The sequence below is a fragment of the Aethalodelphis obliquidens genome, unplaced genomic scaffold (assembly GCF_003676395.1).
Source record: "Aethalodelphis obliquidens isolate GAN/ISIS:26980383/991018 unplaced genomic scaffold, ASM367639v1 scaffold3, whole genome shotgun sequence".
NCBI classification, from domain to species: Eukaryota; Metazoa; Chordata; class Mammalia; order Artiodactyla; family Delphinidae; genus Aethalodelphis; species Aethalodelphis obliquidens.
The window spans coordinates 51122695-51145291 of record NW_020837947.1 but is presented as its reverse complement, the minus strand read 5'-3'; the positions used below and the strand labels follow the sequence as shown (position 1 = coordinate 51145291).

At 36.5% G+C, this 22597-nt stretch overlaps 1 protein-coding gene across 2 annotated transcripts in view; it reads right to left on the bottom strand.

The window, feature by feature from the left end:
- PDSS2 (decaprenyl diphosphate synthase subunit 2) overlaps positions 1-22597 on the bottom strand; it is a 257101-nt gene that overhangs the window by 86583 nt on the left and 147921 nt on the right. For both annotated transcript variants that reach the window (XM_027089390.1, XM_027089396.1), the window contains one exon: positions 18307-18505. In XM_027089390.1, the coding sequence (XP_026945191.1) occupies positions 18307-18505 (199 nt within the window). The remainder of the gene's footprint in view (positions 1-18306; positions 18506-22597) is intronic.

Below are 22597 nucleotides of genomic sequence, written 5' to 3'. Positions count from 1 at the left end.
TCAGGTGGATACTTTTTCAATATCCCCATTCTGGGAGGCATCACAATGCTAATTTTCATACGTAATACAGAGAGAAAAGCAACCTTTCTAACGTGTTCATTCTGTTGTACTAAAAATGCACTGTGGATATATTTGGTGTAGGGCCCCTGGGTCAAATGTACCATAAACACTGAAAATTTTTACAGAACTGTAATATTGAAATTGTATCATCAAACCTGTATTATTTTCAAGGCCCAGGCTATTAAAAAAAATCAAAAAAAATCAAAAGCTTTGAACTTGTTCCAGAATGTAAAACAAGCAGAAAATAGTAAATGGTTTCTTTGGAACTACTGTACAATTTAGAGTTGTTTGCATAAACCATCTTAATTCAAGAGGATAAAACGGTGGTATTTATTATAATGTTCAGTGCAGCCATTTCAAACAAGAATTCCTCAAGGCAACCCTACCCGCTTCTTAAGAAGTCTTAGTATCTTATATACTTAACTTCCTATGTTATGCAGTCCTGTATCAGATTTCCACTCTTTGCTTCCTAAAATTTAGCTCAGTTTTGACTGAATTAAAGGATTTTGTTTCAGCTTTTATCATTCTTGTAATTGAAGACATTATTAAGCCAAAGGATACAGACCCAAACAACAAGATACTTCAATCTCAGGTACCTTGGATTTAATAAACATTTTCTTAGAGGCAAATGACATGAATTTTTAGAAAGATATGCTTTAAAATTTTAACACATAAGCATTTATCTCCAAATTTATATTTACATGCATCCTGCACAACACACACAAGGCTGCCGATATGGAAATTTTGCTGATTAAAGGGATTATTTTTTTCTAGCTCTGCAGATGGGTTAATTTGTAAGACCTATACAAAGTCTTTTTTTTTTTTTTATCGCATTGCCCTTTAGGTAACCAAATACTTAAGAAATATTGTAGCAATATGAGCTGCAGAGGAACTGCGAGGACAATGATCCTACAGTGTTACCAGATGTGTTGAGTTATTTAAGTGGGGAAAGAGAGAAAAATGAATGGATTTTTTCCCCCCTGAAGGTATCAGATAAGCTCTATTCCCAAATCCAGGAGGATAGAGTATTGCCAATAGGTCTATGAAAGACTGTAACTAAATGCACAGCATCAGATTGGATTACAGTTTACACAAGCAACATCCCAAGATCCCTCTGATGGCTGGACACATAATACAGATCAATCAGTCACTAAGAAATGTTATGGTTTTGAAACAGTTTGAGGTCTGAGACCAGCACTGGTAAAGTGAAGAGGGATTTACAAAAAGAAAGTCCGACACTAATTTTAACAATGGATCTGGTTTTGGATAAACAGAGTGTTCCTTTATTTCCCTGAAATTCCAGACCAGGAAGAAGCAACAAAACCTTTTTATTCTCCAATTCTTTTTCTGTTAATGCAATTAGCAAATGTATGTAGATCTGTACTTACAAGTTTATAATTTATAAATGACCTGTACTTCCAAACGGCCATCCTTGCTTAAGCAGAATACACCTCCACTGCCAACAGCAACCATCAAGGAAAAAGCTTTGGACTTCCTTAGGTTAACAAGTCCAGGAAGGCAAGAGAGTATAAAAAGCAGTCTAGCCTAGGGGAGTTGAATATGTCCCAGGCAAAAGTGACTTATCCAGCACACACTTAAATATCTTTCCACTGCCTTAAGTGTTTACTTTTAAAATTATACCAAAAAGAGATGTGTTTAAGTATTATCCTCCTTTAAAATTGCAAATATTTCTAGGAAGACCACAGGGCTAACAGCCCATACATATGTTAACAAGACCATTTAATGATCTCATCTTTTTTTTTCATCACATGGTTTACTATCACAGGCATTCACCTGTTTAGATAACTACTGTACTTAAATACAAGAAGGCACCTACTGGGACTTCCCTGGTGGCTCAGTGGTTAAGAATCCACCTGCCAATGCAGGGGACACGGGTTTGAGCGCTGGTCCAGGAAGATCCCACATGCCGCGGAGCAACTAAGCCCGTGCGCCACAACTATTGAGCCTGCGCTCTAGAGCCTGTGAGCCACAACTACTGAGCCCGCATGCCACAACTACTGAAGCCCGCATGCTCTAGGGCCCACGTGCCACAACTACTGGGCCTGTGTGCTGCAACTAATGAAGCCTGCGCACCTAGAGCCCATGCTCCTCAATAAGAGAAGCCACTGCAATGAGAGAGGCCCGCGCACTGCAATGAAGAGTAGCCCCTGCTTGCCGCAACTAGAGAAAAGTCCATGTATAGCAACAAAAACCCAATGTAGCCAAAAGATAAATTAAAAAAAAAAAAAAAAAAGAAAGCACTTCCCTTCCCTCAGATTACTGAGGAATGATTTGTTCAAGCAACCTAAAACGGTAGCAAGGATAACGTCAGCCAGAAGAGAATCTAGAGCTCAACTGCCAGACTGTCTGAGACTAAGAGTCCCCGTCCCAGACTTTTTGGTGCTCCAGAGAAAGACCAAGGACTTCTTTTCCAAGCCCAGGGGGGCAAGCAAACACTTTCTACTAGAAAAAGTGGGGTTTAATTCAACAACAGAACACATGAAAAGACTATTTTAACCAAAATCAGAGGTCTCTGTAACACTGACTTTCTGCATCCTGAAACATTATTTCAGATTATATGACTGTCACCAACACTATTATAAAGTTTAGTTTACCTGCCTAGAGAGTAATCAAATAGGAGATGTTTCTTCATTTCTGCATTTCTGGAGGTTGTGAGAATAGCAGAATTGCTTACCTGTACATGCAAATGCAAATATGCTTTTTTCTTTGATTTGTGTCGTGTTTAACGATACAGCAATGTCATACACTATCTCCCAATCTTTTAAGTAACACCTTAGATTTCAGTGAGCCAGAAGTCGTAACCATTCACAATGTCAGTGTTATGAGCTGGTTTCTCGTGCCACCTCGTTTTTGGCTACCAGAGAGGAGGTTGCATAGGAAAGGAAGTGGACATCAAATTGCTGTTCTCAAGCAAACAATCTCTGTTACCTCTCCCATTTTAATCACTACCCTCTCATCAAAGATAAGGAATAGGTAGTATTCAGATCTGTCTGAACCTTAGCACAATTACAGATCCAATATAACTGACCTATGGAATGAATTTCTTAAATGGTTAATTTACAGGACAAATTTTACCAACTGCAAGGGAATATGTAATTGCTTCCTTCTTTATCTTTTGGCAAGGGTAACTAAAATTCAGTGATTTTTTTTAAACTGAAAAACTAAAGTGATGCATACCCTTACAAAAGATGTTGTAATTATTATATAATAAAATTATAATTATATATTAATATAATTATACATAATATAATTAATTATATATAAATATATAATATATATTAATTTTATATTATATAATTATATATTATAATTATAATAAAATTCTCAACTTAAAAATTAGAAATTGAGAGAAGTAGGAGGTGGTAATGACCAAATGGCCAAAAGACATCCTCACTTACTGCTATACAAAGATGTCTATAACATATTCTTAAGGAAACGAAAAAGGAAAGCTGGGTACAAAACAGAACAACATGATAGGTATTTTTAAAACAAAAATGAGGTCAATCTATGTGTTCATATATGCTGAGAAAAAAGTCTGAAACAGCAAAATATTGATAATAATGATAATCTGTAAGTGGTAAGATTCTAGATGTTTTTAATTAAAATTTTTTCTTCAACTTTTCTGAATTGCTTAAATGTATAACTGCTTAGTATATAATGTACTATATTTTCTCTCCTTTTATTAGCTTGCTTTCATAATCAGATAAAATAAACCTACTTCTAGGGGGTTGGGATGGGAAGAAGCATACCCTGTTTCAGTCTCAGAAAGGCTTCAAGCTAAGCTGTGTCCACAAATTGATTTATGGAATATAGCAATCAATAGTCTCTTGATTAGCAAAAATAAGATCTGTAAGTGGTGATAAGCATTCTGTGCAGAAAACTTGTGCCTTTCTCAATAAATGTGATTCAGGAGTACTGTCAGTCAGCATTTGACAGATGGAATAGACTCAACAGAGTTGTACATGCTTCACTAGTAAACCAGACCACTTCGGTTTGAGCAAAGGAGGGCCTATACTAAATTTAAAGTAAAATGCAACTAAATCTTTAGAAAAATTTTAATTATAAACTAATGTGGCCCAACTGAAACTCAAGTCAGCATAAGCTGAGTTGATGTCATAAGGTAGTATAGTTGTATTTTAATTCACTTTTAAAAGGTTGCTATGTACTTAATTTGCTTGGTATACTAAAACTGTGGAGGCTACTACAGATTTATAATCGTCTTTCAAAAACTTGCACTGGGAAGGTTACTTTAATGACATTTTTTACTACAGCGTGGAATGAAAGGACAACGTGTGATCCATCACTCTATTTGGGAGGCAAATGAACCCACAGCCCCTCAGTCTTTAGTACTCTTAACAGCTGCTAGCAAAGGCAACAGTCATGTGTGTGCACGCATCTGCAGTTCTGATGGCATTAATTACACACGAATCTATTGCACTCCCCCCCCCCAATCCCCAGGAACAAATAGCAACGCATGAAGCAGTAGCAAAGGTAAAACACCCTTGAGGGAAAATTAATTCTAATATACATCTTGGGAGGAACAAAAGACAGATTTAGTGTAAATATGTTCTTTTCAAAGTGCTTTGGCATTTGAAGGGATATTGTCAAGATTTTTTTTTTAAGCCACAAAAACTATATTGTCAGTGAAAATATTTTACAGAAAAATACTTTTATAGATAAAGGATGCTGAATAGCCTGCTAATGGTAACCAGAGTGGTTAGCTTCACTCTTCCGTTCCTCTTCATACAAATGGAGCACAAAGTATTTGAGAGTTGCTTTTAAAGAAGGAAGATTTACCTACATTACCAAGGTGAGATAGAGAAGGACTGGTAAAGGAGTAGCGCTCTCCCATAGAGGCCAATAATATCTAACATTTGTAAAGCACTTTATCATTTACAAACTGGGTTTAAGCGCTATCTGGTTCCAGGTAGAGTCCTCAGCACCCAGCCAGAACTTCCAGGTTGGCAGCCTCCTTGGAGAAGCAACCTCTGAAGAACACGGGGAGCAGAAGCAGTGGCCAAATAAGGGGTGAATCTACTCACCCACCACCTGGGCACACACAACCCAGATGAGCCCTAATCTGCATGCTGATTAATATAAATGAGTGGCTTTAATAAGCCACTGATGAAGTCGGTGAAAGAATGGTTCTCTCCACTCCTTCCTACCAGACAAGGACCAGGTTTAATGAAGACAATGATGAAAGGTCTGTTGCAGTAAACATACCACTAACTCACAGGAGTTCTGGAAGAAGCTTCTAACTCAGCTTTTTGAAGGGAGCCTCTTCAATGCTGCCAAATATGTAAGGCCGTGCTTATTTGTGGGAGGGATGGCAATCTGTTCTAGTGAGCTGGGAACTTCTTTCTGGCTAAGGGCGAAGAGCAGAGAGAGAAATGGCACTACCAGTAGGACAGGTGCAGCAAAAACTAAGCAAATTGGTAATCTTAATTTTTAATTTAGAACAGCTGATACATTGGTTTATAAACTAACTACTGGTAACATTTGTCAAAATGGTTCATGAAAACTCAGTGAACTCCAGAAAAGTAAAATCACAGCTGATAAAACTTAAATAGTCCACAAGTTCAGGAAAATGGCTTGAGTATGAAGTGTTGAAATTTAACATTATATTGGCTGGTGCACTCATTTCAGAAACATTCGCTGATAGCCTACTATGTACCTGGCACTGTACTAATGAGACTAGTGATGGCCATATAAAGGCCATTTATTTGTCTTTGATCACCTAGAGGATTAATACACAGATGAGCTGCATGACCTTGGGCCAGCACATCACTTCTTTGGGCCTCAGTTTGCATATCTAGGTAAGAGGCATCTGTGCTTTATCAACAGTAAGCCCCATGATCAGAAACACCTAAATGTGCAGCTGCACACATTTTTTATTCATAACAATTGTAAGGAATGGTCAATTTGCCAAAAATGTGGATTCCTTTTACTAGCAATACAAAAGTAATCCGAAAAAGTTGTTCACTTTTTGAATGACGGTGCATGATTCTTGGCCTTATTTGTCACTTAACAATGAAAAATATCATTTATTTATTTAAACAATGATTAGGTTCCTGAAAAGTGGCAGATAATTTAAAATGCTGACATCAAGATGAAACTTTTCAGAAGAAATAAAGAAAAAGGAGATGCTTTCCAGTGGTTAAAAAATGGTTCTGCCAAGTACCTTGCATTGCTACAAAAACTGTAAATAGTTGCTGAGGATTGCACGCTTAGTCATGAAACAAAGCAATTCTGCCTGTCATTATCATACAGCAGTCAGCTGCTTTATTTTCCACCTTCTCCAACATGAGAATTCCTGCACATGAAGTCTGTTGGACTCAGGATGGTCCACGTTAATATGCTCTTTACTTAAGGGTACTGTTACACCATGTTTTGACTGGACTTTCTCTGAAGAGAATCATGTCTGCCATTTCAATGATCTGTACACTTTTCCCCATGTAGCCGATAACCTACATTTTGCTTTCACTGCTTCTTCATTTGAGGTCCTCTCAGTGATGTTAACTAAGGCTTTCCAAGTATGATTTTACTGAAAAGTTAATCCCACTTTTGAGACGTTTACAATGTGAATCTTCAGAACACCAGCATCATAGTACAGTATTTCATGCAACTGAAAGGATGCTGCTGGCTAGAACACTGCTTAGTAGTACCAGCTTTCAAAATTTTTAAATTGTAACCCAGAGTAAGAACTATATTTTACATCATGACACAGTATATGCATACATGCATATGCACAAAAATGAGTGAAAAGTTCTATAAAACAAAAGTTTCATTATTCTTATTTTCTTTTGCATTTCATTAAAAAAAAAAGTGTTGACAGTGATTTACTAAAACGATTTCACCACCCACCAATAAATAGGATGTGATCTGTGGTTTGAACCATTATCTTACATCATGCTGATATACGTCACGTATAGCTCATACTTTGGTCAGCCATCTGAATTGCAAACAAAGTCCTCAAATTTTCGCCATGCAGTTTAAACACTGTTATTCTGAAATATATTTGTAAAGGTGTTAACTTCTTTATCACTTTATAACAAAAACATGTAAATTAACTGAGTGTAAACAGGCAGGATAAAACAGAATCATTCTTGGGTACTATGGGATATATGCTGTTAGAGTGCATATCAGTCTTGTTGGTTTACATTAACTGATGTTGACTATTAGCTTCAAACTTATTAGATTCATGAAAACAAATTGGTTTAGACCACATTGGCCGAAGAGTTAAATATTTCAGGATTTTTCTGGAATTCACACATACATCTTGCAAATTCCAGGGATACCATGTCCTTTGGGTAACACAGTTCACCTTTCAGCACAATCAGTTCCTCTTCAAATTGCCACACTGAAAAGCAGATGTTTGTAATTTACAGACATCCCAAGGTCGGCACTTCAAAGGCAGTCACAGAAATAAAAGCATGACTCATATGCATTAAAATCCATGCATCTTGTCTAAATTGTATTTCTTCCAAATACCTTCGCAGCTCTTCAAAATCTGTGATTCAATGAAATTCTAAAAATAACTAGCCCTACTAATACTGCATTCTAGAAAATTAGATAATCCATTTTCCCCTCCTTTAAAAAAATTAGGTAGTAGAAACTTGACACTAGCTGCATTGTCCCTTGAATCAAATAATGGATACCCTTGGGTTTGAAATTCTCAAATCTATAAAGATATACAATTGACTTTCAAACTGTTATCTCTAATGCTTAGCACATGCACACAAAAATTTTTGTTGAATTACCAGTACTCCTCTAATATTTGAATTCATTGTATAAATCTTAACTATTTAAAAATAAATTTGCACAGTTACCACTTTGTCCAAACACTATTTTCAGAAATTTACATCTGCATATCACCTTATGGCTTAAAGTATTGATAAAATAAAGCCTAAGTTTCTCATCACAAATCTGCCATAAAGATGAGTTCACTAATTTGGGGTATTACTTTATTTATTTTTAAACATCTTTACTGGAGTGTAATTGCTTTACAATGGTGTGTTAGTTTCTGCTTTATAACAAAGTGAATCAGCTATGGGGCAGATATTACTTTAGATTGCTGAAATATGCATGTCAATCTTAAGATCTCTGACATTTATAAAATATTTTGGCTTCTCTATTACACCTTTGATTTTTTTTTTTTTTTTGCGATACGCGGGCCTCTCACTGCTGTGGCCTCTCCCGCTGCGGAGCACAGCCTCCGGACACGCAGGCTCAGAGGCCATGGCTCACCGACCCAGCCGCTCCGCAGCATGTGGGATCCTCCCGGACCGGGGCACGAACCCGTGTCCCCTGCATCGGCAGGCGGACTCTCAACCAATTCCCCCCAAGGGAAGCCCTCATCTTTGATTTTCATTAACAATTTTTCTTGATTTCTTTGTTTCTCTTCATATTTAATGCCCTTGTCAGAATCTGGTTATATATTGTACCTTTACAGTCTTTCTTTCAACACTCAGAACTGTAGACTATTGGCACTGGCAAGGAGGTAGGGGATGGAAATAATGCTGCCTTTATTTTATAGATGAGGAAACTAAGAAAACAAGTTGCCTTTGCTTAGTAGTTATTTCTCTAAAATGTTTTATAAAGCCCTATTGATGTTTGTATTGTTTATTCCAATATTTAAAAACCACTAGTTGTTTAAGATATTATAAATTCCTGTATCTGTAACTGCAAAACTGCTGGCAAAAAAGGCATCATGGTTCTTTGTTGGTTTGTCTTCTACTTTAGTTAAGCACGAGGATTTCAGAGCCGGACTGCCTGGATTCAGGCAGCAGCTCTACCATTTATTACCACGAGGAAATTATTTAACCCTTTCCTCTGTCTCAGGAGAGATTAAATGGGTTAATACGCAAAAAACACAACAGTGCCTGCTACATAGTAAATACTCAAAAATATAAGGTGTTTTTTTTTTTAATGTTTGGTAGTAATTTTAATAACTATTAAATATTTTACATTATGAAGTTTCTAATTTCATTTCAAAAATGGAATATTAACACATTAGATAAACAATATGGAGGAAAAGATCTCAACTGGAATTCTAAGAGATAAAATGAGCTGTCCAATGTTAAATGGCGAATTAAAAAAAAAAAAGGTAGGGATAGGAACTAGGTCTACAGACTTCTACTTCAGGGCTATTTCCATGACTCTTTGTAGCTTTATATGTCATCACTGAGGAATATAAAATAGGTAAGTGCTATAAAGCTCAACATATGATGAAAACATAAGTGATCCACAAGAGTGTAGCTGCTTAGTAATGAAGTAGTTAATCTGATATTCTAAACAGAGAAACTGTCCTTTAAAAACTAAAGATTGAACACAGACACAGTATAGTTTTGATGTTTACTGATATCTGACTGACCTGAACAAAGAACAAAGACAATTAAGCCACATGAATAACAACAAACAACTTAATGCATTTTCCAAAATTCTTAAAAACAAAGTTCCTTGGCATAGCCATACTTTCTAACAAACCCACTTTAATGTTTTCACAGTTTACAATATCAGAAATGACCTCAGGGTCAGGCATTTGTCAGTTAATGACCTGCTGGGCTAATGGCCTTCAGCTTTGCCTTGGGCACACAAGTCCTCCAGTAGGTCATTAGCTGCCAGAAAAGGGCTCTTCCCCAATCACTATTGCTAAATAAATAAAATTTGCTCCTGGGTTAAGGCCCTGTAAGCCAACTTTGGCTTAGAGTGAATTTTTTCGTTGAGTATTTACAACTCAGAGGAAAATGATGGAAATGCTAAAACCAAAGCTGTATCAATAAAAGTAATGAAAAGCAGTCACGTGGATCCTTTTGGACGCTCTTAAATTTTCTTTTGCTTATGGTGTTCAAATTCAGTCTTAATTTAATATAGCAGGCACCAGATTACAAATGCACTGCATTTGGAATTTCATCTATAAGTAAATTTTTTTGGAGCTTATACTACATTTTCCTAAAATAAAAGGCTATAAATGATGGCTAGGTTCCCAGGGAAGCCCACAAAAGCTTAGTTAGCCCATAATATTAGAAATACCATATACTTGTAATTAAAAATAAGATTGAAAACCACAATCTTATAATACTTGCAACTAAACAAAATTGGAAAACAAAACTAAATAGGAAACATTTTTAAAATGATCTTTAAATGTTGATGGTTGCAGGGAAATTTGGTTTAATAAGAGAATAAGGGTAGAGACACTGGTTCTTTCCTATGCCTATCTCATTTCTAATTATAATTTTCCTTTTCTTAACACAAGAGTATACCAAGCTTTACTCTGTGTTCTTCAACTCCAAGTTTCTTGGTTTATTTTTCCTCTTGAAAAAAGCAGAGAGAAGGCAAAATGGTGGATGGCAATTTTTCTTTTTTCTTTAAAAAAAAATTTTTTTTTTTTGGCAATTTTTCTGAAACAACAGGTAAAAGAAGAATGAAAATCTGGAGGAAAACAGCTGAAGAGGATGTGTATACATTTTGGAGACTGTCTAAGGTGAAATGAACTGAGTTGTGAACAGTAAGAGACAAAGAAAGGGGCACTGTGTACCAGTCTACTGGGTGAAGAAATGATGGTTGGAGAAGAGACTGGGGTCAGGTGGCTGAGGATGAAGAGGAAGTAATCAGCTGTTCATCTGCCTAGTACTTTGTAAACTCTGAACTCAGGAAATTCCTTGAGTAAAATCATTAGAAAGGCAAAAGAAGAGTACTGAATAACTCAAGCTGGAAAATACATTTTTTCTCTCTCTGGCTTTGGAGAAATAGCAATTTATGTCAGTGAAATTGGAGGGGAAAAAAAAGCTGGTTTAATTAATTTTACTTCTAGAAAGTGGGAAAAGGGATTTACAAAAATTGAGGTTGCCGAAGTATACAATGACATTGCCATAATCAGTATGTTTCTACCTCTCGTGGCCAACCACGGTGTGTGGTCCAACTGTACCCATGTCAGAGGGTGTATTTTTGTAGAACACAGACTTTTTTTTTTTTTTTTTTTTTTGCGGTACGCGGGCCTCTCACTGTTGTGGTCTCTCCCGTTGCAGAGCACAGGCTCCGGACGCGCAGGCTCAGCGGCCATGGCTCACGGGCCCAGCCGCTCCACGGCATGTGGGATCTTCCCAGACGGGGGCACGAACCCGTGTACCCCGCATCGGCAGGCGGACTCTCAACCACTGCGCCACCAGGGAAGCCCAGTACACAGACTTTTTAAAAAATGGGTTTCTTTAAATGCCAGGCATATGGAAGAAATGCTTCTCTTGCTCTTTTTTTCGTCTTCAGGTTTCTGGTTTGACACAGACACTCAGAGAAGTGTCCATTTTGCATGATGGCATTTGACCTTCCTATGACAAAAAGATACTTCATTCCATTGTTTTATGGCACCACAAGGGTAAAGTTCAAGGTTTTAATGAGATAATACATTTTAAAAGAACATAATATTTTGCCTTTTTAAAAAATTGATTGATTTAAGGCTGTGTTGGGTCTCCGTTGCTGCGTGTGGGCTTTCTCTAGCTGCGGAGAGCGGGGGCTGCTCTTCATTGCGGTGTGCGGGCTTCTCATTGCAGTGGCTTCCCTTGTTACAGGGCATGGGCTCTAGGCGCATGGGCTTCAATAGTTGCGGCACGCAGGCTCAGTAGTTGTGGCTCGCGGGCTCTAGAGTGCAGGCTCAGTAGTTGTGGCACACAGGCTTTGTTGCTCTACGGCATGTGGGATCTTCCCAGACCAGGGCTTGAATCCAAGTCCCCCGCACTGGCAGGCATACTCTTAACCACTGCACCACCAGGGAAGTCCCTGTCTTCTTATTTCTAGCACACATCTCAAACATTTATCACTTTCACTTTAAATACAAGGAAGCAGACTCAGAATATAAACACAGTGTCCGTTTAATATGTGGCTATGTTAGCATGTGATAAAAAAGCTGGAAAAATTATTTTGGGGATTTTGAAATTGTAATTTTATAATAGTATTTTGACTTCTCTGATATGGAGATAGTTTCCTTTATCGTTACAACATATGACACCCCACTTACGTTCTGCACATATTTACTCTAGTCATGAAAATCTACCCTTGACTGGGTCATATGAAGAAAAGAACATTAATCATGGGTGTCAAACTAAAGAGGATGAAAGCAATTAATTCAATAATTTCCACAGGTAAAATACTTATGACAAGACTGTAAACACACAAGGTCACAATAATGTCTATTTTAAATGAATATGACAGAGAAAAACTTAAATTTCATATGACATAGTATGTTTTTAGGTTTCACTTTTCAACATGAACTTGAAAGTAAACAATATAACAGATAAGAAAAACATCAAATAACCAATAGCAGCTGCTTTATTAAAATATATAGATGGTATAAAAGGAGATTTATATGCATAAATTGAGCATATTTATACAAACAAAATTATTCCTTGTAAACAACATATTTATGCCTTTTGGAAAACAAAGTTAACATAAGAGAATACATCAGTTATGCAAGGACTACATCTGTGCCACTGGTTATTTAGAAATATAAATCACTAATGCTTAATAGAATGGCTCCCAGGAGTGACATCATGACAATGTTCTGGGATGTTTAGACAAGACCCCAGAACTAACTAACTCACAGATGTATAATCATAGGTCCATTAAATGAAAATCACTACAAAGATTAAAAAAATAACATGGTGAATTAAATTCTTTAGATACTAGGGTCATCACTGTACATATAAAACACTATGTTTTTTTTAAAAAATAGATGACAAATAATAATCTGCACAGTCTTATTTACACTGTGGCTTAATCTTAAAATACAAATCCAGTCTACAAGTAAACACAGAGACGAGGGAAAAGCTCTAATGGTCAGCCAGATTTCTAAATTATAGTGCTTTTCCATGTTATGATTTTTCCCCAGTTATTCAGTGTGTCTCATTGATAGCTTGATGCTCAAACACTAAAATTTTAGATTCTGGCATGACCCCATCATTTCAGCATTCAGTGATGTTCTGCATGAACACAACATAGAGCAATTTATTTCAATGGAGTCAGGGAATTTACAGCTTAAAAAGAGGCATCTGAGGTCTCTTAGTTCAGGGTCTTTATGTAGTGAAGTACTAAAAAAAAAGTTGCCCTTAGGTCCGAAAATTGAAAATGAATGATAACTCAAGCATTAATTTTTAAACTCACTACTGAATTCAAAATCTTGTTAATTCACATGTACGTGACTACAGCTATAACAGTAAGAAGACAATTATCAGAGGATTAATATACCAATTTCTATACTTAGAGATATTTAAAAATCTAAGTGTTACCTAAGGCAATTACCTTGAAGACCCCTAATATCTTCAGGGAAAAGCCAAAGGGAGAATAATTGACTTTGCTAATTTTACCCTTGGCAATTATAAAACAGCTCTGAATTTCATATGACTGCAGAATACTTCATCTAATGGCCTGTCCCTGCAGAAGTACAGTGATAAACACATAATATAGACATTCAGACAAGAATTCAGTAGCAAAAGAAAATGGGAAATTGGTAGAATGAGTAAGTCATAAAAAATTAAAGTTACTACAAATATGCTAATTTTAATTACCAAGTTAAATATACACCCTCAAAGAAAAAGCAGACAGTTACTGTGGAGAAACAGAAAACTATACACAACAATTCTGTGTTATGTTCTACCTGCTCCCTTATTTCTGTGGCCTCTATTTATGTTGCTATTGCCGACAATTTTTCTTTCTTATAAAAGAAAATTAAAACATCATTAAATAGAATCTAACTTTACCAAGATATTAACCATATGTAGAGAGCTTATTTATCGCCACCTCTTCTTCCCCTTCAAAACCCCCCTTTTAGTAGTTAGTATTATACTTAAGCTTCTGGGAACTCATTTAATAAAATTATTCCTCTTCTGAGATAAAACTTTACTTTCCTTAAAAAAAAATATTCTAAGGGGAATATTGCCATGTATTTAAATGAAAGGAACTGGCTCTGAATATGGGAGATTTGCTTTATCAAAGAAAATTCTTTGATAAAGCATTTTAGTTACCCCTTACAATCTACTCAGTTTAAAATACTGTTCACATGATTTGGAAATCATCTATTATGATTAAAAGAGGGCTACAAAAAGCCTAGATTTGTAGAAGATCAATTATGGACCCCTGGACATGGTAGTCAAGGTCTTTCACAAAAAGTGAGCCAGTGAAGCATCTTTTGAAATTGACCTTGTAGAGCCTTCAATGACCCTTTGAAGAACAATGTGCAAAAGATCCATGTTTTGGATGAACGGGGTTGTGTGGAATAAAGGCTTCAATTTAACACACAACTATCAAAGTCAGAAAAAAACATACCATGGTTTAAAAAGGAAAAAAATCCCTCACCAGACAAAGGTTGATAAAATGCAAATCTAAAGGTGCAAACCTGTGCACAGACCGTGAAGGTACAGGGCTCACTGGAGGGGAAGGGAATGCCTGATCATTCTTATTCCAAGGAGAAGCTTCAGGCTGAACCGTTGCTTGGATATTCTAAGCTTTTTTTGGGGGGTGGGGGGAGTAAATGAAGTAGTGCTACTGAAATCCAGTGCCTAATGGAGCAGATGGTGGAGGTCTTAGACTCTGGAACATTTATAGTGATGCTTCTGAATGCAAAACACCAGGAGTGGATTTCACCGGCTGTGAATCTGATTTGATTTTGATGGGAACAAAGCCTCCATTTTCTCTGAACTTGAACCACACTGAAAGAAAGAATGTGTGAATGATACAAGCTAGCTAAGAAAAAGGAACATATTAAATATTATTCCCATAAAGTGGTTAACACAAGTGAATACTTGTTTGTGTCATTATAGCATGTTAATAATATTTGTACTTAATATTTGTACCATCATCTTAACCTTATATAACATTTCATCAGAATAGCTTAAGTGAGTTAGATCTGATGATCAGAGCAAACAGATATAAATTTGTCTGAAGGCAGTAAGCTTTTTTTTTTTTTCTTTTTTAATGATAGGGGCCAGGCTGAGGGCTAATTACTGAAATGTGGACCTAGTTAGTATGTCCGTAACATCTCTTCCTCTCAGGTATGTGGGTCTAAACCATGAGTGGCCAGTGTGTGTGGCTAATCATCTGCATACCAGACCTGTACTTTCTGAGGCTTCCTCCTTCTCCAAGACCCAAAGTTCAACACAGACCATAGCAGGTATGGTGAAGAGGGAAGTTGGACAATGCAGTCAGAGAGTGGCTCCCAAGTCAACTGAGATTATTTATTATTTCATTTTATTTTTAATTTTTTTTTGCGGTACGTGGGCCTCTCACTGTTGTGGCCTCTCCCGTTGCGGAGCACAGGCTCCAGATGCGCAGGCTCAGCGGCCATGGCTCACGGGCCCAGCCACTCTGCGGCATGTGGTATCTTCCCGGACCGGGGCACGAACCCGTGTCCCCTGCATCGGCAGACGGACTCTCAACCACTGTGCCACCAGGGAAGCCCCTATTATTCCATTTTATACGGCCAATTCATTTCTTTCTTTAGCTTCCTTTTCAGATGAATATAAACTATATATTAAAGGTACCATACTATTTTCTCCCTAAAACCAGCAGGTCTGTCTTATGAAAATATGTGCTAGCCAAAAGTGGGATGGGAAGGTAGGGCAGAATGCTACTTGTCTCCCAGTATCTATTCTCTGCATCTTCCGGATTTTTGGTTGGGCACATGGCAACCTCACAATCGTTTACATTTCTTAGTCTCCCTGACAGCTAGGTGTGACCGTATCATTAAATTCTAGCCAATAGGATGTAAGCAGAAGGATTTCAAATAACTTCTGAGAAACGTCTTTAAAGTGGTGACACTATACAATTTATCATCTGAACTGGGCCATGTGAGAGTAAAAGGGAGTGCTAAAATAATTAAAATTTTGTACTTTTTGAAACTGGTATTTATTAACTAACAATTAATTTTATTATACTGGGGGACTTGTTAACTAGTTCTATTCAAAAACCATTTTCAAAAATAAAATTTCAAAAGAAATAAAAATAACATATATCCATGTACGTTAAAATAAAATAAAAAAGAACTTCTTTATATTGATAATCTGAATATTAAAAAATAGTCAGTAGAATAATTATTCTTGGTACATATTCACATACTTTGTTTCTTAGCAATATCTGTCTCTAATATTGTGTCACTGGCATTTTTCTGAAGGATGTGTCTGTAAAAATATGGCATTTAAAAATAAAACTGCTAGCAATATTCTTCACAGTTGCATTTTATAATTAATTAATTTGAAATTACTGATATTTTAGATTCTTATTGGTAGACCATAATATTTTTAATTGAGAAAGATGCTCTTTCTACAGGTTCTGAGTTACTTGGTAAGCTCAGAGCAAATTTTCTAAATGGAAGAGACACTCAGTTCTAATTTTTTTTTTCACATTGAAAAGTATAACTATTCCACCCCAAATATTTTCAAGGTACTGTCTTCTTGCTTCCTTCAGAGTACTTTCCTTTGACAAATATTTTTAAAAGATAAAACTTGTCAAATAAATTGACTCTATGATTCTTTTGAATGTTTTGCCAAAATTAGATGCTGCAAAGTCTAGGCCTTCTCAATTTCATTTCATTCATGTATGTGTATAATTTATTCAAAATAGGAGCACCACCAAAAGATTCTTCCTGCAAGATGAAATATTCCCAATCAGAAGTACAGAATTGCAAATTTTAATCTTGTAGAGCATTTGAGTTCTTACCATTTATGTTGTTCAATTACTTCTTTCCTTCTGTAGGGAAAAATTCCAATGGAAATTTTGTTTTCATTAATTGCAGTTTTATAAAAGCTTCATTGGGTGTTTCAGTTGTTGAACACTTGATTTCAGATTTCCATTTGATTTTGAACAAAATGTCACCAAAACTTTGATGAGCCATTTATAACAAAGTTCAATACCATTGTTGGGTATAAAGATTTCTAAAATCTGGTTGATGACAGGCAACAAAGAGAGAAGGCACATATTGTGGTGCTGAACTATATAGTTTTATACTCAATATCAGCTATATCCCCCAAATCTTGTAGTCCAGAGAGTCTGACTATAAAGATATTTGTAAATTTTTGTAACAATAGCTTCTATTTCAATTAGTAGAATGTTGATGTTTGTTTCAATGCAATTATGAATTATGGGTGTGCCTCAACCAGTTCCAAGTCCTCCATAGATTTCTCAAGATAGTAAGACGGTCATTTTTATCACAACACTGTATGTGTTTCACCTAAATTTGTACTTGTATTAATATTGTAAACTAACAATTTTATCTTTCATGTTCAACTTTTTTTTTAAAAGTCTTTATTGAATTTATTACAATATTGCTTCTGTTTTATGTTTTGGTTTTTTGGCCGTGAGGCATGTGACATCTTAGCTCTCTGACCAGGGATTGAACCCACACCCCCTTCACTGGAAGGCGAAGTCTTAACCACTGGACCACCAGGGAAGTCCCTCATATTCAACTTTTTTTTTTTTTTTTTTTGTGGTACGTGGGCCTCTCACTGTTGTGGTCTCTCCCGTTGCGGAGCACAGGCTCCAGACGTGCAGGCTCAGCAGCCATGGCTCACGGGCCCAGCCGCTCCACGGCATGTGGGATCTTCCCGGACCGGGGCACAAACCCGTGTCCCCTGCATCGGCAGGTAGACTCTCAACCACTGCGCCACCAGGGAAGCCCAAGGAACTTCTTAAATAAACAATATTGCATCTAAATAATTGAATATTGTGCAACCATTAGAAAGTTTATGAAAAAAGTTAATGACATGGGAAAATGCCCACATCATATATGCCATGAGAGAAAACAGGCAGGATTAAAAAAAATCTTGCACATGTAAGTTCTCACTTATGTTACCCCCAAATCCACATATATAAATGTATGAATAAACAAACAAAAAAAGACTGAAAGGAAATACATGAAAATATTAACCAACAGTGATTATTTCTGGATAGTGAGATGATAGGTAATATTTATTTATATCTTTATATTGAATATTTAACACTACCCTATAATTAACAAATAATTCCATCTGTAATCAGAAAAAAATAGAAATTAATTTCAAAACTCTTTCCTAGCATTTACCAGTTTTAACTGGTGTTGACACTGCCATCATCGTCATTATCATCATCACAATTTTACTGAGCATCTATGTGTGGGGAGTTGAGGCAGCAGGGTGTCCAGACCTCTGTGGCTCCTGCAGTCAACCAAAGGCCATCCAGATACAAGCAAACCCTGCCCAGTTTTACCTTGGTGTTCTGAAGCAGAGCTAGTCCATTGCAGGCATTTGCTAGAAGAAAGTCTCCACTCAGGATAGCTATTTTATTTCCAAACTGCATGTCTTTCAGTGGCCCATCAGAAGATTGCAATTCATCTAAATTTACTATCCCACGATGTACAAGGAGAGCAGTATGGATAAGTTCTGTGATCTCTGCCAAACTTCTTTGACTAAAACATAAAGGTAAGACTTGTCTGAGTATAAAGAATACCAACTTATCACTAATGTCAGACTTCAGTTTTCAACAACAAAATATTTTATAGATTAGTGTCTCTTTTTTTAGATTATTCCTTTTTCATGAAGTTTTTTTCTATTGAGATATAATTGACATATAACATTACATTAGTTTCAGGTGTACAACATAATGATTTGGTATTTGAACATACAGTTGACCTTTGAACAACACGGGATTGAACTGTGTGAGTCCATTTACATGAGGATATTTTCAATAAATACTTAGGTATTATACAATCTGAGGTTGGTTGAATTTGCAGATGTGGAACCACAGATATGGAGGACCGGCTATGGGCCTTGAGCATCCGTGGATTTTGGTATCTGAAGTGGGTCCTGGAACCAATCCCCTGTGGATATCAAGGGAGGGCTGTATTGCAAAATGAACACCACCGTAAGCCTAGTTAACATCTGTCACCACATATAGTCACAAATTTTTTTTTCTTGTTATGAGAAGATCTACTGTCTTAGCAACTTACAAATACACAATACAGTATTATTAACCACAGTCACCATTTATGCATTATATCCCCAGTACATTATATCTTCATGGCTTTTCTTTTTAAAATAACTAGAAGTTCGTGCCTTTTGACCACCTTCACCCATTTTGTCTCCCTTCCTACCCTCCACCCGCCCCCCGACCCCAACCTCTGACAGCCACCAATCTGTTCTCTGTATCTATGAGTTGTTTTTGGTTTTGTTTTGTTTTGTTTTATATACCACATATAAGTGAAACCATACAGTATTTGTCTTTCTCTGACTTATTTCACTTAGCATTTTGAAGCTTCGTGGGGTTTCTTTTTGAAGGTTTCAAATGCACTTTTTTTCAGTCATGCCATATTTTAATGGCTACATGGTACTTTTACTTGGCATCAATTATGAGTTGGTTTTGAAGCAATTCAGTATTATACCAGCTGGATGACTGATGATCACTGATCTCTCCATTCTTTTGGGGTGACTCTGCTAGCAGGGGACAGGTTCCACAGTATTCCAATTTGTGTTGCTGCATATACCCATATAGCAACACAAAGTGGCCCCACTAGTATTACCAGTTTGTCATGGAAATCAGGTGTACGTTTCTGGTGTCTCTGCCTTGCCATTGTTAGCTGAATGCTTCAAACTCAGGGAAACATCATGAAGCTGAAGACAGAAACTGTGGCAAATGCAGCTGAGGGTCTGGTGTAACTTCATATCAAGCACCCTCGCAAAGACACTTGAATGAAGTTTTTATTAGAGGCCTTTCCACCAAGTAGTTTGTGACCCATAAGCAGATCCTGACACCTTTCTTCTCTCTACCATTCCCCATTCTCTATCCCACGAGTCACCAGGATTCCCCAGAGAGAAGCTGACCAGTAAGGGCCACCCTCTACAGTTCCATTTAGATACTTTGTCCTCAGTATAACTTTAAGATTTATGAGAATTCTTACTGGTATCTAATAAAACTCCAATTTGAGTGGGAATATAACTTGTGCCAGACATTAGGTTAAGCACTTTTATGTATTATTACTTTTAATCCTAAATGCAAAGCTGTGGGATTTACAGACATGAATAGAATGTGGTCTCTTCCTTCAAGGACCTTATCTTTCAGAACAAGAACCAAGATATATATCTACAGCAGTAATTAAAATAGAGAAGGCCCTTGAGGAGCTTATAGTATAGTGCTGTATCAGACAGGATTTCAAGAGATGTTTGTTTTCTTTTTTATACTTTTCTATAGTTTGTACCTTTTCTATAACAAAAGTATTACTTTTATAATCATAAAAAATTAACAATTACTATAAAATTTAAACCTCATAACCACCCTATGATAGGTATTACTAACCTCTTTTTATAGGTGAGAAAATCGATGTACACACTTTAATGACTTGCCCAAAGGCACACAGTAATACAGAGCTAGAAATCCATTGAAATCTGTTACAAATGGCCCCATGTGAATCATGCCACTTCGTTTCCACGCTCCTGTGTGGTCCCCTCCACCCTAACTTTGGGCTTCACCATGTGACTTACTTTGGCCAAAAAGACATTAGCACACGTGACATAAGTAAAGCCTTCTAAGTGTTTATGCATTAAGGCTTGTCCAGTGCAGTCACACGAGTGACCCCAGAATGTAAGAAATAAAATGGCTGTTTCAAGTCACTAAATCTTAGGATAGTTTGCTATGAAGCAATAGCTATCTGATACAGAAACTGGTATATCTAGGAGTGGGTGCTGTTGCAAAAAAAGCCTAAAATATGTGTCAATGGCTTTGAGTCTGAATGTTTGGGGCTAGAGGTAAAGGCTGAAGAAATGGCAAAGTCTTAGTAGAATCTGGAAAGGCAGTGAGGAAACTGTTATTGGGGGATTGAGCAAAAACATATGGTGTTATAAGGTAGGGAAACAACTTGCAAAACTTTTATCTGTGGTAACTTGAAAGACAGAAAATATACCTAAATATTAAAAAGTAGGTAGTGAAAGTGGAGAGATCAGTGGAGGAAGCTGTAACAAAGGCCCAAGTAACAAAAGGGTTTGACCTAAAGGTCAAATTTAAGCATTTGACCTAGAATAACAGCCTTAGACAAGGAGACAAATAAATATAAAACAATCTAATAATAAATATAAGAGACTCTTCTCTCAAAAAAATGTAGTACTTGTTTAACAACTACAGTACAGTAATTACATAAAGATGCAATAAAATAAAGGAGCCAAAATACTTGGCATATACAAAAGAAAAATTACGTTTCTGATTTACTCCCCTAGCTTCAAAAAAAAAAAAAAAAGTAAAAGAATATGTAAAAATGACCCCGTGTACATACTGTATCTGACTACAAATTGGGGGTGTAGGAGAAGATGAACCAGTGAGTTAAACAGCTTCTGAAAAGAGTAGATTCATGGTTTAGATTAAAACCTCACTACATCCCAAAGAAAATCACCAAGGATGAGCCTTATAAGACTATTGAGAAGTTAACAGAAAACATTTTTGAAAAGGGAGCTAAAATTTAAAACTATCCTTTAAAAGAGTGACTAAAAGAAAGGAATAAAAATATATTTTATTAGTACCCTGCAAATGTATTCTAGCTTACGAAAAAGTTCACTGCTACATTTCACAAAAATTGCACAATGAGATTATGAGCAAGTATAAAACTCAAGAAGGGTTAAGCACTGGATAAATCTCTCATGCAGTTCAGCTTATGAAAGAAAGTAATAACCAGGAAAGCAAAAGTTTGTAGGTGTTTTGAATTACCCTAAGGATGAAAATGAATGATTGGGAGCTTTTAATAAAGACATCTATAATCATAAAACTGCATTCATTAAACAAATGGCAATCTTTAAATGCCACATGGCCAGAAACAACAAAAACAGTGGTAATAATAAAAGTGAAAAACCATAATATGTACAGCACCCACCATTCGCAAAGAACTTTCACTTATATTATCTACTTGTGATTCTAATTACAGCAGGTCTGGGAGGTTAAAGACCTGGTCGGAACATTCAGTTTATAAAGGACAAAGCTGGAACTCAGAGTCACCTTGTCATAGTGACCAATGATAATTTAAAATGTTTATTTGCCTAATGAATAGCAAATGGTGGTAGGGGGCCAAAGTCACCAATGTTACCAAGATTGGTATATGCCCACCACAAACTTGTCCAATTTTCATCCTTAGTTCTAAGCACTACAGAAGAGAATATTTCTAGGAGAAAGTATATTATGACTAGACTTGACTCTTTTTGTTCATAGTAGCTAGGGAAAGTAATCAAGTTGTTTCCAAATCATTTGGTTAGAATCAAATCAAGTGATTTAACTCAGTCAGGAACCTAGATAACAGTTCTACCTATAACAGACAGGTCGTGGGCAAATCCCTTAAACTCTCAGGTCCTTGGTCTTCTGAACACTGAAAGGAGGGGAACTGGAGAAACAGTCTCTTCCAGTTCTAAGGTTCAGGGATTTGAGTCCTAAAATTTAAGATTCAGCTCTAAAATTCTAAGATTCGGGGATTAAAAAAAAATTACTTAGACTAGTAGTTAATAGTTAAAAAGAGACAAAATTATTGCTA